Raw genomic sequence first — 17,765 nt, forward strand, 5'->3', positions numbered from 1 at the left:
ATGGTGAAGAGGTTGAGCAGAGGACTGTGGAACTATCGCAGGGTCGTCCTCGTCTTCGTCTCACCGCTGCTGCTGCTTCCTCTTCCTCTCGTAATCGAGACAAAGGTAAGTTATACCTTTTGCACGGTGACGACCAGAGGAGTGCAAAGGGCAAACATAATGTACTAAACTAGCAGATATTAGTATGTTTATGCTTCAAAGTAAACAGATCTGAGGGGGAAAAAAATACACAGCTCTGCAAGAAATACACTGCATTCACATATACAATTACTCTTTCATAGAAATCACCGCTCAATAAGTGGGAGGAACTTTATCTTCCTCGGTTGAAGTTTGATAAATGTAGTGAAGCCAACAATGGGCCGGTTTCACAGACAGGGCTTAGATTAAACCAGCATGAAGCCTTCATGTTTACCAATTAAACTAGGACATGTATGTAGCTGCATGAACAGGGCATAAAAACCCTCTCAATGGGCATCAATGTTTGAAATATCTAAATCAAGAGTGCATACATCATGAAAATGGATTGAAAACCAGTTCTTATGGATACTGCACTCCTTAGCTTTAAGTGTTAATGTACATTTGATGAGAACATGAGATCCGTCTGTAAAACCAATCACTCCTGGGAAGTGCCCACATTCATAGAATAGCACTTTGGTTGACTCGCAGCATCAGGAAAACTTGATATAAAGACACGTCCCACCCAGACTTTGTTTACTATCGGACATACAAATCACCAGTTTCAAGATGCAAGATTCCAGATGCCATAAAAAAAAAACCTCAAAGTGATCAGAACTTGGAAATAACTGGCTCAAGAACAGGAGAGGGTTAATGCAGAGTAATATCCAGAGTGAATGACACAACATGAAGGCAAAGATATGACAACATGAATGTGGGAACTAGAAGCATCCCTGCGTTCCAATATCCATACTACCATACTATTTAGTATGTCCCAAAAAATAGTATGTTAGGCGTAGGATGCCAAAAGTACCAGGATGTGCTGCTACTTCTGGTCGTATTTTGCAGTATGCAGGCCATCATGCTACTCGAGCTGTTCTGACCCACAATCCTTTGCGCAGTGGAATATATGTCGCGTCTACTGAGCCGCCGAGACAGTTGGTGGCGCTAATGCTCTGCCCGCAAAAGGAAGAAGGAAGAGAAGAAGAAGAGGCATTAAAATGAAGCCTACTTGTTCCAAATCGCATCCTTTTATATTTTTACTACAAACATCGCTCTGTGAATCGCGACGGATATGACATAGTGGGTTGAATGTAATATGAAGTAATGTGTCCCAATTGTACACATATTACATGCTACTGTACATACTTTTTAAGGGAAGCTGTAGTCCGAACTAAAAGTAAAAAATAAATACTATGCGATTCGGAACGCAGGGTATGTTCTAGATTGTCAAATGGTTGCAGGTGTGGCAGATTGGAGAAGTGGAAACGTGAGGTGGGTGTGGCAGGCAGAGGAGAGACTTGGCCTGGAGAGACTGACAATAAAGGGCTTGAAGGAGGTGGAGACAAGAGGCAAACCAAACAGAAAGGACCAGAAGACAAAACCCATATCAATATTTGGGGCTTAAAATGGAAATTATCAATGGATTGGATCACACAGCTTTCCTTCTCCTAGTTTTGGCAAATGATAGCAATGTTTCCAGATATAATAGGATGCAAATATATTCATGCCTTTGCTGCCCCAAAATAATTTAAGAGCAAAATCACAGTTTGCCAAGAAACATATATGACCAGGCCTATTTGAATAATGTGCCCAGAACAGAGGAATTAAATTATGGATGTTAGGTAGGTAGGTAGGTAGGTATATACTTTATTAATCCCCGAGGGGAAATTTTTTCGCCACAGCAGCATACATACAGGAGCAATAATAGAAACAATAGAATAAAATAATAATAGAATAGAATAATATCATAGAAAAGCAATAAAATAAAAAATATAAATATAAAATGCACAGTACATACAGTATATATACAGTACATTAAATATCTATATATATTATATACAACAAACCAATAAACACAGTCAACATATATATATATATATATATACATACATACGGTACAGTATATATCTATATATATAATATACATATAGACCATAGTAACAGCAGGTATGTTTGGTGCAGACCAAAGACAGCTTTTCAGGGGAACCTCATACCAACTGTGAAGCATGGTAGTTTTGTACATGTGGTGGTTTTTGATGTAAAAAATGGATTCAGTGCATAAAGAGATGGAGATGGAATGCAGATGGACATTTTTTTACACAAGGTTAAACAGTAGCTTGAGAGAAAAGTGAAGTATCACACAAAGTGTTAACTGGTTCCAAGCATGTTGTAGAACTTGCCGCAGTTCTTTTATGGATTTGGGTTGACCTGGTGTCTTTTGTCTCTTCTATCCTAGATTGTACAGGACATTCATTTGACTGGCTGTCAGTTTGGGGTTTTTGTGATGTTGCAGAATGAGTTTGAGACTGATTACTTGCTTCTTAAATTAAAATACACGTAACTTTAAAAGAGTGAAATGGTTTATTTTCCCGTTGTCTTAAATGCATTGACCATTTTTCTTGGAGCAGCATCTAGTGTTCATTAAATGAACTGCAGGCACAAATTATATCGCTGACATGAGCTCTCTTCTATGGATATGTACTTTTTTTTAAATAAAAAACAGATAAAAAAAATTAAACGTATTGTTAACATTTCATTTTTCTTTACAGCCATCTAGCGCACATGAATAGTGTTGCGTCTGTGTCTTTTCTACCTTTAGGAGGCAGAATGTGCCTTCGTGTTGCTGCTAATGGCGATGTACTGGGTGACGGAGGTGATTCCCCTATCCATGACTGCTATGCTGCCGGCCATCCTCTTCCCCATGTTTGGTATCATGAAGTCCTCCAGCGTGAGTCCATCTGACTGTTAGCAGCCAAAGCTGTTCTTCAACTTAAAAAAAAAAAATAAGGTGTACGTTTTAAGAGGGTATTGTTTACCTTCTCCAGATTTTATAAATTAATGAAGGCCAATGAGCAACATGCAACACAGCGTCTCTGTGTGCATGCTCCTTTAGGAAAACTCCAGCTTCATGAGACAAAGCTGATTAAGTGTGTGCAATATTTAATAATGAGGAAAAAAAATGTTAATTGAATGTTATTATAGTTTTATTTCAAGTACCATTAGTGTACTTGTTTGTCATTTTTAATGCCTAAAAGGACCATTTTCTTAATTATTGTCATGTTAAGTTTGTTTTTTTTCAAGTTAGATTTTAAGGGCTACAATGAAAAAGAAAATGAGCTAAAGTGTAAACTTCCTCCTTTTATTACCCTCTTCTTGTACTGTGATACTCTCTTATGAAACTGTTTCTCCTACAGGTGGCAAAGGAGTATTTTAAAGACTTCCACTTCCTGCTCGTGGGTGTCAACTGTTTCGTTACATCCATTGAGAAGTGGGGCCTCCACCGCAGAATTGCCCTGAGGCTCGTCAGTATAGTCGGGGTCAACCCTGCATGGTGAGCACATCCCTTCTCCGCCATTGGATTCCGTTTTTTCATCGAGGTTGTTGTATGTAGACTCCTTTATAAAATAAACCAGAGCTGCCTTTTTTCATACCTCAACATGTCAAAGAGAAAATGTGACGGTGTGGAGAGGCAGATTGAGGTGTTTGTGGATGTTCTCGCTTTGACTTGCATGTTTTCGTCTCCAGGCTGATGTTGGGCTTCATGTGCGGCTGTGCCTTCATCTCGATGTGGGTCCAAAACACTTCAGCTGTTACCATGGTGATGCCGATTGTGGAAGCCGTCCTCCAGCAAATCCTCAAGGCCAAGGAAGAAAGGTGTGCCGGCGAAGACAACCTTAACCTGCAGTTTGATGGTACCGACAGTTCACTTTTGTTTTAATGTGCAAAGATTGCTTTTAGACACATGCTCACACACTTTGTCTACGTGGGGCTCAGGAAGTCAGGAAGTGAACAGGAAGTGGGAAAATAGTGCCAAATATTGAAGACTGGCATTGAAAGGATTCAAACACCATTTAGTAGATATTTACTTATTGAGTCTTGATTTTTTTAAGTGTAATTTATTTTGAACAAAGTCCATGTAAAGTTGCTTTTGTTTAGACAGCATTTTAGACTTAAGAGCTTTGACTTAATAAAAAAAACAAAAAACTGGTTGCTGATGAAAAGTTTATTTTTCACAGGTATCAAAAATAATTATACCACTTTCTGATAATGCACTTTAAGTAAAGCCTTTGTAAGTTGAAACTAAAATCTTTAGTGATTATCAATTTATCTTTTATTCAGGTTTCATAGATCAGTTTAAGCTATTAATGAGTAACTTTTGGACGTGTCAGATAATTAATTCTAATTATTACTTATTTTTGACAAATTGGACTTATGACCTCTCACTTTACACAAAAGGAGTGATTATTACAGGAATCACTTAAATCATTTATTAATGGAAACACTTATAAATGCATTATTACTAATCAGAATTTTTGTTTTGTTTATGACCCAAATTTCGTATGTATTTATACCCAATACTGCTAGAAAGTATATGATTTAGAACATAAATTTAGGGAAGGATGCTATGGTTAAAAAAAAAGAAGGAAAGATTAGTTGCAAGATAAAAGTCAAAGTTTTTTTGAAAAGCGGAAAAAGGAAGAGATCACTTTGAGAAAGGGACAAAGAAAATAGCAGAGAAGATAACAGTGTGTTAATATGCAAACAATAATCATCAATAACATTGAGACAAAAGTCCTGTAGAATAAGAGAAAACTTTATTCATTTGAAATATTTGTTTAATATTCACTTTTTGGCCCTGTTAATCACTCTGGAATTGACCTTTGTGAGTAGAAACAGTGGCACCATTCCAATGGACTAAGTAATCCAAAGTCTGTTATTGTTGCAGAAACCGACGACTCTACTGAGAAGATAAAAGATATCGTGAGGTATGTGACGCACTGTGATTTTGTAATGTTCGCTACTTTTTTAGTTTACCACTTCAGGAACGGAAGAACCCTCTGGGTTCTGATTGTTCGAGATGATGTAGGGTTCTTGTAATGGAAGGTATTTCCAGGACACATTGACTCACCATTCCTCTGTTTTCACAGTGACAGGAAGCAGCCAGATGTTCCTAAAGAAACCTTCTCTTGTGTCCAAATACAATCAATGTCGGAGCCGGCTGCAGCTCAGGTAAAACTGCTGGAGCCTCCCCGGTGCTGCTGCTGCTACTTCTACCACGAATGCTATCCTTGCCGCTGCCGATACTTCTGTTCATGCAACTCATGGCACTGTTACTACATCTTCTAATACTGGTGCAGCCAATAATACGAGTAACAACAGCTTCAGCTGCTGTCCCTACTTCCGCTTCTACTGTTTTTTGTTTTTCTACTTCTGCTAACTTCATTCATTGCTACCAATGTTACTACTCTTAAGTACAACTGCTATTATTAGTGGCACTATTGGTACTATACTAAAGCGACAAATAACCAAGCCTCCTCATAATGTCAGCATCACTGCTAATCACACAAGTACCATTATTACTTTGGCTATAAAAAATGTATTACTCCTGCTCAGCACTAATGCTGCTTAAATGGGCAATTTGTCTCTCTGTGTTGTCTCATAGGCTGCAGTGCGTGTACCCTCAGCTCCCAGCAGGCGCAAGCAGGACCTGATGATGTGCAAAGCCATGTGCATCGGCATCGCCTACTCTTCCAACATCGGAGGTATTGCTACGCTGCCAGGAACCTCTCCCAACCTCATCTTCTCCGAGTACCTCAACCAGTGAGTGGCTTTCAAGATGGGCTGAATGATAAAAATCATAAAACACTAGGAAGGTATGGATGTGTATATCATGTTTGCTTTTTTATGTCCTCTGGACAATAGTAGCTGAAAGAAAGACTGTGTGTGGATTTTTTTTTTTTTTTTTATTACAACTGAATCCACCTCAAATCATGTCTTTACGTTCAGGATTTACCCGAACTGCAACTGCATTAACTTTGGGAACTGGCTCCTGCTGTGCCTGCCCATCAGTGTTATTATGCTGCTGCTAACATGGATATGGCTGTACTGGCTCTTCATTGGCTCAGAGTGAGTGTCAACATACCATCTGCACTGCTAATCACGTCCTTGTCTGTGATTTTATTTCAACTAATCTATGTGCTGTCTATCATTTGTAACATCTTTTTTTTATTATTATTACTTTCAGCTTTATGTCTTTTTTTTCTTTTATTGTCTCCGATTGATTGAGACACTAAATTATCACAGGAATCAATTCATCATTCATTCTGTACTGTGCCAGCAGCCAAACCATTAAGGAGAGACACCTCACAACTATATTTGAGACTTGGCAAAAGTAGTAAACATGTCCAATAAACCTGCAATCCAGCAAGTGAATCTGAAATATTCACATCTCAACCATTTAAACATTAATTTCTATAATTTGAAGTACTTCAACAGTTCAGTAAGTCCTCACACAGCTTCTTCAAAGAATGGAATAAAGGTTGTCCGCATCTGCTGCCGCGCCATTTTATGAATACACAAAAAAAAAAAAAAAGTTTAAATTGCAAGTTAGAAGAAATACATTTCTTTGAACTAGGTGGCTTAGTTGCCACCAAATCATCAAACAAATCACATACAACAAAAAAGAAAATCTAACTACAGTACAGACTTCATAAACAGAAATTATTCAAGTATGCAAATGCAAAAAACTGATCACAAGAGCGAAAGCCATCTTCCATCTCCCCTAACAACCAAAGCATTGTGAACAATGTGATCTTGCAACCAAACAGGTTATATAAGTGAGCCTCGTTTAAAACCATGTTTTGTGAGGCTCGCTGGGATCAAGACAGTAGCACCAGCCAAACCAGACCAACAACAGTCTACAGCCTTCTCCTAACGGGGAACCAGTGGGGACTCAGTATTACCTCAAAACAAAAACAATAATAAAGCAAAATAATAGGGAGCTGATCGAAGGGCTGAGAAGTCTGTTCGGATGGTTCACTCAGCGCCCCAACTTCCCAGGGTTTACCCCTAAACTCAAAAATAACTTGCTTCACTTTGCATCAAACAACAGGCTACTCACCACCACAACACGTCAATGAAGCAAACTTTGAAATATGCCAAAATGTAGAGGAAGGAAGTACCAAAGAAAGTAATTATTTCCCAAACATTTCTTCCCAGATGAGCCCCTTTATGTTACGACCCAGTCTCAGGTGGTAGTAACATGAAGGTGGATAAACCGCAGTGTTACATTAATAAGACAATGACTTAAAAAGAAAGAAATAATGTGGCGTGGAGAGACTCTGCTCTCTGCTCCTACAGAGTCTGCTGATTGAAAGAAAGATGGAGCATTTTAAAGCCTCTTAAGACACCACTGATTAGTTGGAAGAAGTTGATTTTGGACAGATTTCCTGAAGACAAACAACCAGAGAAGGCAGGTTTTACAGACACACCAGTAAAAATGAACACTGACTATTTAAATGACTAGGTTAAGCTTTATTAAGTGTTTCATATGTTTTCATTACTCTATAACTTGCTTTCATTTCAACACAACCTGTGGCATGAGTGGAACGCTAATGCTAGCAGCGTGATGTGTCAGACAGGTTAATGACAAGTGCTGCTGGCCTTCGAATCATGTTCAGTAATCTCTTTATTAGCCGATAAGTGCCATGTGGTACCATTTCCTTGTCACCTATAAAAAATGTTGTATCTATCTGTGCATACTAAACACACACACACTGTCACACACGCAGCTTCAAGTTCCTATGGCAACGTGGAGGAGAGCAGGCGGAGAAAGAGAAGGCCGTAAGAAAAGTGATCGAAGACGAGTATCGGTCGCTGGGAGCCATGAGGTGATCATCAATTCATCAGTCAATTTATCAGTTTGATTTATTATTCATTGATTTACTCTATATTTTCCTCAAAGTTACAATTTTGAACACTTCTGTCAGGTATTTGTACTCCTATACAAATTTACATCCTCTCTTCTCTGCATTAGTGGAGAGGATGTGGAGATGGTACAGGAGTAAAAATCACCAGTATATCAGTGTCTGGTTGCAGCATGCGTCGCTTTTTGAGCACAGTTAATAAACGGTGCCTGAGAAAAGAAAAACTCGGGGGAAAAAAAAATTCACTTTTTGATAAGACTCAGTAAAAAAAACAATAAAAAAAAAAAAAAAAAGGTGAAGTTTTCTTTGGATAGAAAACCATACCTGCTGTGAAACATATAGGACGCTTGGTTCTGTTTTAGAGCTGCTTTGCTGCGTTTGGCACACTGTGATTTAAATCAGTGCAAGGCACAGGGAAATCTCTTATTACCGCCAAGGCATTCTGGAGCCAAACTTGCTGCCCAGAGTCAGAAAGTTCTGTCTCGGTCACAGGTCGTGAATCCCCCATCACTATAATGAAACCCAAATCAAACAGCTAAAAATCACCCCTGAGTGGCTGGGAACACGACATTGGACTATTCCGATGTTCCTGTCTTTGAATCCTTATCTGAATCCTGAAATCTGTGGAGAGACTTGAAACATACAGTCCAGACTGTAGGCATTCTTCAAACCTCCGACAGCTGGGACAGTGTGCTCTGGAAAAATGGACCAAAGTATATGCTGGCAGGTGCAGAAGTCTTATCGAGTTTTGCAGAAGTCATTTGTTTGCAGTGATTGCCTCTAAAGGTTGTACGACCAAATATTCGGTTAAGCGTCCCATATCCCACGTCATCGCCATTTTCTGTTGTTTTATTATTTAATTATTATGTTCAACAAAAAAGAAAAAGAACATTTTTATTAAATATGTATTAAATAGTGATGAAGACTGATTACTTTTCTCAGTTTTAAATTATTTTAAAGAATATTGAGGTTTTTCCTTATTGTCATGGAAGGCTACCAACAAATTAATCTATGACTGTACTTATACATTGATCCAGCCAGACAAGAAGTTATAAGGTCATTCATCAGTGTTCAATTTTACATTTTATTTATTCATCAACTGTTCTTTTTATGTATTCATTCATTCATTTATTCATAGTAGTTATTCATCCATCCATTTGTCTCCAGTTCACAGGAGATCTTTACTGGGGTGCTTTTCCTGGTGATGGTGGTGTTATGGTTGACCAGATCTCCAGGTTTCATGCCAGGCTGGGCTTCTCTTTTCCCTCAGTGAGTCACACTTCTTCTTTTTATTTCCCTGTGGTTTTATTTTGACTCAAACCCACGTATAAAATCCATTCTACCCGAGCACACCTCTAAAAATAGTCCCCGACAAGTCCACCTCCTCTTCCTTGAGTTCTGTATGTCATAACTAAGTCATCTGCTATTTGAGGAAATTATTGAGCCCAGAATAGACGTTATACTTTGAAGTCTTCCATCTTCCATAGTGTGATGGAAATCGTGGAGATGAGGTGAAGGAGGCAGAGGAGACCGTTTTGGGTGTCAACGCAGTGATGTTTATTGGCAGCAGCTCGATCGAGGAGAGAGATCACAAAATGTGGCCATGCCTGGTTGCTACACCTCTCTGCTGTACTCTCACAAGGGCTCAACTATACGGAACACATCGGTTCTGATAATGATAACAACGTATCCTTGGCTGAATACAGTCAGACAGAGAGCCAGACATAATCAACACGTATCCTGGACAGTTAGTTCCTGGGGTTCAGGGTGTCCTTTATGGGACCTTTACCCCATTCAAGGAATCAGAGGAGTCTCATAGTATATACGTACAGTATCATAGAGTTTCCTTGACACACAGGAACCAAGGGGTTGGAGCTTATAATCACAGACAGGGTGTGAAGTCAGAAAGTATTAAGAGGTGGTGTAACACATGGTTGGTTTTGGTCTTTTCGGGGGGTGGGGGTGGGGGGTGGGGGTGTTGATAATAAGAAAAAGACCAAACCCGATTTCTTTTTGTAACAATAATATAAATTTTTCCATTCAGTGGATTAAAACCTGTTGATAATTTTTCTGTGTTCTTGTCTTGATCAGTCACTTGGGCTACATCACTGATGCTAACGTGTCTCTGATGCTGGGCCTTCTCTTCTTCATCATACCTGCCTACGGATCCTCCAGAAAATATGGTAACTACATGAAATGGTACACTAGCTGTGATTGGTAACCAGTAGTAACTAAATACTAAGTCATTTCAAGAGCCAAAGTCAAATTAAGAGAATGGGGCACCTGTGCATGCAGTAATTACTGACTGGAATACTCGTATTTATCATGCATGCAGGGATATGATTAACCTGATATTCTTTGGGTTCAATGTAAATACCATATCGAATATGATCATCCCAAGAGCTTTATAACCGGAACACTCAAGTCCATGTAAAAGCACTGGATGACTCTTGCCCAACTTTTGAAAGTGAGTTACAGGCATCAAATTCTAAAAATTTGAAACCATTGTCATTAAATTAAATGTAAAAAAAAAAAAATGTAATCCTTGGGAAATTGATTATTAAATTGATGGCAAAATACAGCATGATGAATACATATTATATCTCAGGGAATAATCTATTAATGCTCACAAACAAGACTTCATTCAATCTGTTTGAAACAGGAATAGCTTTATCAACCTAAAACTGTAATTTCACGTTACAAAAATAGTCTTGAAATACATATATGGACCATTTTTTGTTATGTTGCTATCACTCTGTTTGGAGTCTACATCTGAAAACATTCTGTTTGGAGGGCCAGTTAGAGGGCTAGATGACCACTACCCCTCGATCCCTAAAAGAAACAGGACACCTTACCGAACACGGGCTTTCAAAAAACAGAGGGGTACGGTGAAGTCCTGGGGACAAGAATTAGTGATGCATCAGTATTGTGTCAACAATTTATTACGTCTGAGTCACATTATAATAAATGTATTGAACAATATTCCTAACATGTCACTGTTGCTATTATCTTCTGTCCTTCTGTAAAGATGTGTATTTTTTTTTTCTCTCTGCACCCAGAGGCCATGATCTCCTGGAAGGAGTTCCAGGCCTCAATGCTGTGGAAGGTGGCCCTCCTGGTTGGTGGAGGCTTTGCACTTGCTGAGGGCACAAAGGTAGGCTGCGTATTCTGTGTGAAGCATAAACTTTATATATTCAGCAAGGTTTCCTCATATATGATATAAGTTGATTCTGGATTTTGCACAAATTTGTTACAAAATTACCATTCTTGAAAGTTTCCACAAAAAAAAGACAGTTCCCTTTCAGTTTTAGCCAAGACACAAGAAACAAAAATCTCTAGTTTGACTCCTAGCTCAGGGGCAACAACAACCTGTAGTTAAAGGAAACTCAAATCACAAAAATACTAATTTATCTGTCTTACCTGTGGTGGTTTTCCATTCAAATACTTTTGGTTTTATCTGTTGAATTTTGAAGATGTTTCCCATCTGAAACCTAACTGAACTGGCTTAGCCAGCTTGTGCTGTACTTTTACTGCTACAGGAAAACCTGGACAAACAAAACCATACCGCATGAATAGATAAGATCTGCATGCAAATTTGTCAGTTGACATGATTGGTGTGTGTGTGTCTGCAGGAATCGGGCTTGTCTTTGTGGCTGGCAGAGCTGCTGACACCTCTGGGTGATCTGCCAGTCTTGGCCACAATCACAGTTGCCTGCATCATTGTCACCACGTTAACAGAGGTTGCCAGCAATGCCGCCACCATCACCATTTTCCTCCCCATCCTCTCTCCTCTGGTAAGTTCACTGTGTTTCATACTGTGCTGGATATCTGCTGACTGACCAATCAGGCAAGATACAAATGATTTAAACCGAAACAAAAGTAACATTAGACAAACTCTATTACTACACTCATTCCATCGTTCTGCTAGATGAAACTACATTTATTTTAAAATGCAACGCAGAGCAAAGGCTGGTGATGTAAAATTGATGCGATCATATATATATATATATATATATATATATATATAAGTGTTTTCCTATATTGTTTTGTCTTCTCCTAATCCCGATCCAAGTCATTTGATGTTGATTATCTGCCGATACAGAGTCCCAATCAGATTTTTTTTATTTGCCCAAATAATACAGCTGCTCAGTGTACATACATGTCAAAATTCAATAATATTATACATATAATAGTGCCCCATCAAAAATTTGAATAAAAACGTTGATTTGACTTTTCAAACAGTGATTGCTGTGTTCTTTAAAGTCTAAACGGTGACAATGGGTTTTTCTTGATCAAGTTGGTGTAATATCCCTTTACCAAACAGGCCAGCTAACAATTTTTTGGTGAACTAAGAAGAATAACAAAACATAGCGTAGCATAACAAAGCATAACAAAGCGTAGCATGCGCTTGCTCATGCCCACGAGTCAACAATTTTTTGACATTACTCGTATTTTATAATGATAATAATAATAATAAACTTTATTTGTATAGCACCTTTCATACAATAAATGCAGCTCAAAGTGCTTTACAGCAAGAGAATTACATGCAGTGTTTCACATAAAAACAGATATAAAGGACTATTTAGGGTCGGTAGGTAGGTAGTTACTTTATTAATCCCCAAGGGGAAATTTTTTCGCTACAGCAGCATACAGAAGCAATAAGATAATAATAGAATAATAGAAAGCAATAAAATAGCAGTAAAAAATATTAAATATAAAATGCACAGTATGTACAGTATATACAGTAGTATATATCTATATATATATTATATACAAACAACCAAGAAAAACAGATAACAGTGTTATTGTACTGTGATGGATTTTGCCAGAGGTGAGTTATTGTACAGTCTTATTGCAGTGGGCAGGAATGATCTCCTGTATCAGGAATGATCTCCTGTATCAGGAATGATCTCCTGTATCTGTCCTTGTGACAGCGGAGCTGGAGGAATCTTTTGGAGAACGTCCTCCTCTGTCCCTGCAGCAGGTGGTTGAGAGGGTGGACAGGATTATCCAAGATGGATAATAGTTTGATCAGCGTCCTCCTCTCCACCACCTTTTCCAGACTGTCCAGTTTGTAGCCAATGATAGAGCCGGCCTTCTTAACCAGTTTGTTAAGTCTGTTGGTGTCACCGGCTCCAATGCTGCTCCCCCAGCAGACCCCAGCGAAGTACAAAGCACTGGCCACAACAGACTGGTAGAACATCTCCAACATCTCGCTGCACACATTGAAGGATCGAAGTTTCCTCAAGAAAAAGAGTCGACTCATCCCCTTCTTGTAGACAGCGTTGATGTTGGTCTTCCAGTTCAGTCTGTTGTCATGGAGACACCCAGGTACTTGTACTCCTCAACCATGTCCACCTCCTCTCCTAGAACTCTCAGCGGTTGTGGAGCCGTCGTCTTCCTCCTGAAGTCGACCACCATCTCTCTGGTCTTGGCCACGTTCAGGAGCAGGTGATTTCTTCCCGCCCACTCCACAAAGTCCTCCACTACTGCCCTGTACTCATCCTCCCGTCCATCCCTTATACATCCTACCACTGCAGAGTCATCAGAGAACTTCTGCAGATGTCTTGACTCTGAGTTGTACTGGAAGTCAGTTGTGTAGAAGGTGAACAGGAAGGAGACAGAACAGTTCCCTGAGGAGCTCCAGTACCACTGACCACCGTATCAGACAGCACACTGCCCAGACGGACAAACTGTGGTCTGCCTGTCAGGTAGTCATTGATCCAGGAGACGGTGGACGCGTCCACCCCCACCACCCGCAGCTTCTCACTCAGCAGCAGTGGTTGGATGGTGTTGAATGCACTGGAGAAATCAAAGAAAGTGATTCTCACAGAGTCACCGGTTCCATCCAGGTGAGACTGAGCTCGTTGCAGCAGGTAGATGATGGCGTCGTCCACTCCCACACGAGGCTGGTACGCAAATTGCAGAGGGTCCAGAGAAGATTTCACCAGCGGCCTGAGGTGGGCCAAGACCAGCCTCTCCAGCACCTTCATCACATGAGATGTGAAAAATAAAATATATTAAAAATATTATAAAGAAATGAGATGTATAAGAACAGATAAAATGCATAAAATTAAAACAAATAGAGTTCAAATGTTTATGTTTGTTGATACAGTTGGTATGAAAAATGAACGAACTGTTGCGTTATGATAGACATACAGATGATAATTATTTCCGTGTTCAGACAGATATTTGCGTGTAATCGGTTTTTCTTCAGGCTGAGGCCATCCATGTCAACCCGTTGTACATCTTGATCCCTGCCACCCTGTCCACATCCTTCTCCTTCCTGCTGCCATCGTCCAACCCACCCAATGCTGTGGTGTTTGCCTACGGGCACATCAAAATCATGGACATGGTGAGTCCTGCAGTACAAACACAGAAGCAGCAGCTATAATTAACTTTTTTTTCACTAAATCTACAATGTCTACAATGCACAAGTATGAAATTAAAACACTGCTTATACTCATGTCGGATCCACCGATGTTGCAGGTAAAGGCGGGGCTTGGCGTCAACGTGATCGGCATCCTTGCCGTCCTGCTGGCTGTGGCAACATGGGGAGTTCCTCTCTTCTCTCTGGACACATACCCTGATTGGGCACCGGTCCTCCCCAGCTTCAACTCAACGACACCTTGAGGATGTGTCCCCAGGTTTTCACCGAGAGACTCGTGGCAGACTGAGGGCCTTTTTTTCATGCTGCTCTCTATATGTTAGTGTGTTTTTACACACTCGGGTATTTATTGTTATATATTGGCATTACTGCCCCCTCTTCACCTGCATGTAAACATTTAGGACCCCCTGTTTTGGGACTTACAGTTCCCCTAAACTAGTTTGTCAGCTTATCTTTATAGATAATCGTGTAGTGACCTATTCTACATCGTTCTTATTGCATACAAATCCCATGTGCAGACCCCAAACCAACCGTTAATTGATCCTACTATAACTTAATTCGGATGTTGCATAGAGCCATATTTTTGTCCCAAAATTGTAAATCACAATAATGGTCACAATCAAACATGTACCTTCAACACCATGAACCCCTTAAACTGTAGCTTGTTTTGACTAAGCCCCACATACGCTATCCTGCTGCCTAAAATACTTACTCAGGCATCAAAAGTGGATTAATATCCTGCTGAAAATAGTCCCTAAGAAATGCATTTCCTCCTATTAGAGTAACTTTTGCAAGAAAAAAAAAAAGAAAAGCACGACAGCGCCCAGCTGTTTTAGTAAATTGCTGAGCCTTTTAAAATAATTTTAACTGATATTTGGCAGATATTTTGCCTGGAGCTGAGAGGCACAAACAGGGTAGGGAAGTCTGTATTTGACATGCAGTTCTATAAACAAAGAGATTAATACTCAATATTTGCTGAGGGATCAGTTTCATTCCCTTTAACTGTCTCAACACTGGAGAGACAGTTTGAGAGATTTTGAGCATTAAATGCATAGTTCAGCAGGTTCTGCCTCTTTTCTCGGAAATAAATAGATACAATATATTGTAGGATTGCGCCACATTAGTTATATTACCACACTGCAACAAAATATTTGTGAAATTGGATTTGTTCAAAGCTGACAGTTTAAAGGGCTGATGGTACAGAGACATGATTTGGATAAGATTGCTATTTATTGTCAAATTTCTCATCAATGTGTTGTGGGCAGATGATACCAAACCAGAGCTTAAAAGGAGAGTAAATATTAGACTTAAATTGGATGAGATGAACACAAACACCACCCATGGAATGACAATGTTGACGGAATGTTAAACTATGAAATTTGGATTTATTTGCTATGAAACCATTTTGGATCCTCACGGAAAATTCTCCTCTGTACTTCTACGTACAATAATCACAATCCAAATTCAGTTTGTGAAATTCAGTTGCAGCTGTTGTCTAACATATCCAGGTCTTAGAAGAATCAATTGAGGGCAAGTCTTGCAGAACTCCTTTTCACGGCTACACTTAACACTGTGACTTGTAGCCTATATATAACTCTGTATTCACATAATGAGTTTGGGTCAAAGAGTTCAGAAAGTGCTCCTGTTACGTGGATACGGACTGCAGCACAGTGATGTGCACTGAGCTGGGTGAAGCTCTAAGCTGTGTGAGATGCAAACTGAAATCAAATTTGAAGACCTCTATTTCAATTGTGAGAACTGCATGTGCACAGAGAGGTGGATTTCCTGTGAGGGTCAAATACAGTTTCAGAGCAACTGAAATCAATTTCATAATTAATTATTAAGTTTACTAAAAATTCATTTTCAAACTTTTAATGTAATTTTTCAAGTTGGAAAATTCAAAAGCAAATAAAACAATTCAGATTGTGTTTTTCTAGTGACACACTACATACTGTTGGCAGCTGTTTGCTAATATGTCAAATTATATTTACAAATATCTTTACAAAACGATCAGGAAATGAAGCCAAATAAAAACTTGCTCAGATCATCTGATCTTTCCCAAACGTGTGTATGTAAAGTATGTTGAGTGACAAAAACACAAATTTCTCTGAGTTCTGATTTGTTGTTGGAAAGTCACCAGAACCTCATGAATTAGCTATTTTTGTTTTGTTGTTTTTGTTTAAGTCTTTGTTGTTTTTGATTATATTTTGGATTTATCAGAGCTGCAAAATTGGAAAAACTTGAAATTTGCTCTTCGGTGTGTCTTTGTAATGACAAATACAATTTAAATAAAAATAATAAATGTACAAGTGACTGCAATGTAGTTCTTTCTCATATTCCCGTCAGTTGTTGCAGCAGAAGCTGCAAACCAAAGCCTAACAACCCTGGATATGTTGAAATTGGACCAAGCTGAGAATAAAACATGAAAAACATTAAGATGGGTTGAGTGCTCTATTTTCAGTGCGACTATATTGTGTCTCACCATCCCTTGTTTCTATGCATTTGCGGGTTTTGTGGCTCTGTAAACAATTTATGAAGCTCTAATTTGACAAATCAGTGGTAAAATACACTAGAGAGACACTGACCTCCAGTGGTTACGGTGTCCTTTAAATCCTCTGAACACATGCAGGCTCTATGCACATTTTTTGTTTTTTTCTTACACACTCAAAATCTCAACAGTAACTCTGTTCTTTTCCCCTTTGTGATTCCACTGAATCGTTTTGTTTTCATAATTTCTGAGTTAATAAAGGGATCAAATACTAGGTTTTTTTTAAATTATTGATTTAAATATTATTTCTATTATAATGTTGCAGTTAGGCATACATCTTTAAATGCATAATTTCTGTCTCAGCTCTCTGGTTGAGTGTCAGGTAAACACATGGCATGTTGCTTCCCTTTCTAGTCAAAGATTGCCTATCATATCATACAGTAGGTAAAAAAAAATAAAAAAAAAAAATAAAAAAAAATCCCCTTTTGACCTGTAAAATTGGGCTGTTATGTTTACTGTGTGATTTCCCAAGAGAGAAAGACTGCAACCTTAAAGCAACCATTTGCTGTGCATCGCAGCTGTAGAGAAAACTTTGTCATCAACAGACAATGCAGATTGTGTATTGGCCAATATGCTGAAGGTCACTGAACTAAACCATTTTACAGACATAGTAGAAGCTTTTATTTTTACATTTTTATTTTTATTTTCTATTTTCACAATATAAGCCCAAGCTACTGTGTTCTTTTGTGTTCTCAAGAGTTAAAGTGTTTTTTTTCTTCTTATAGGCAAAGTGCAGTTTGTTTCCCCTGCATCAGACTTTGTGCTAAGATAGCTGTCTGTTGGCTATAGCTTTATTAAAGTGGTAATAAGCTTTTCTTTAAATCTCCAACAGTGAAGCAGTATCCTGAAATACAAAACTATCTGCTTCGTGGAAACAAATCATAATGACTCAACATCTCCTATCGTTTTCTTGTTTCCGGGAGAAGTGAATTTATACAAGATAAGG

General features: G+C 38.8%; 1 protein-coding gene across 1 annotated transcript; it reads left to right on the plus strand.

Annotated features, from left to right (window-relative positions):
- Nucleotides 1–14,644, plus strand: slc13a1 (solute carrier family 13 member 1). The gene is made up of 15 exons (XM_069718713.1): nucleotides 1–105; nucleotides 2,777–2,905; nucleotides 3,372–3,508; nucleotides 3,703–3,869; nucleotides 4,904–4,943; nucleotides 5,106–5,181; nucleotides 5,621–5,778; nucleotides 5,965–6,084; nucleotides 7,749–7,847; nucleotides 9,051–9,152; nucleotides 9,975–10,066; nucleotides 10,943–11,037; nucleotides 11,516–11,677; nucleotides 14,101–14,238; nucleotides 14,373–14,644. Exons 1-15 carry the CDS (start codon nucleotides 1–3, stop codon nucleotides 14,514–14,516), a joined length of 1,764 nt encoding a protein of 587 aa, XP_069574814.1. The 3' UTR covers nucleotides 14,517–14,644.
- Nucleotides 14,645–17,765: the final 3,121 nt, after the last annotated feature.

This window comes from Brachyistius frenatus, unplaced genomic scaffold (assembly GCF_029030835.1).
Source record: "Brachyistius frenatus isolate BFR_SWC_R1_liver_20210118 unplaced genomic scaffold, ASM2903083v1 Contig_197, whole genome shotgun sequence".
In the NCBI taxonomy this organism is placed as follows: Eukaryota; Metazoa; Chordata; class Actinopteri; family Embiotocidae; genus Brachyistius; species Brachyistius frenatus.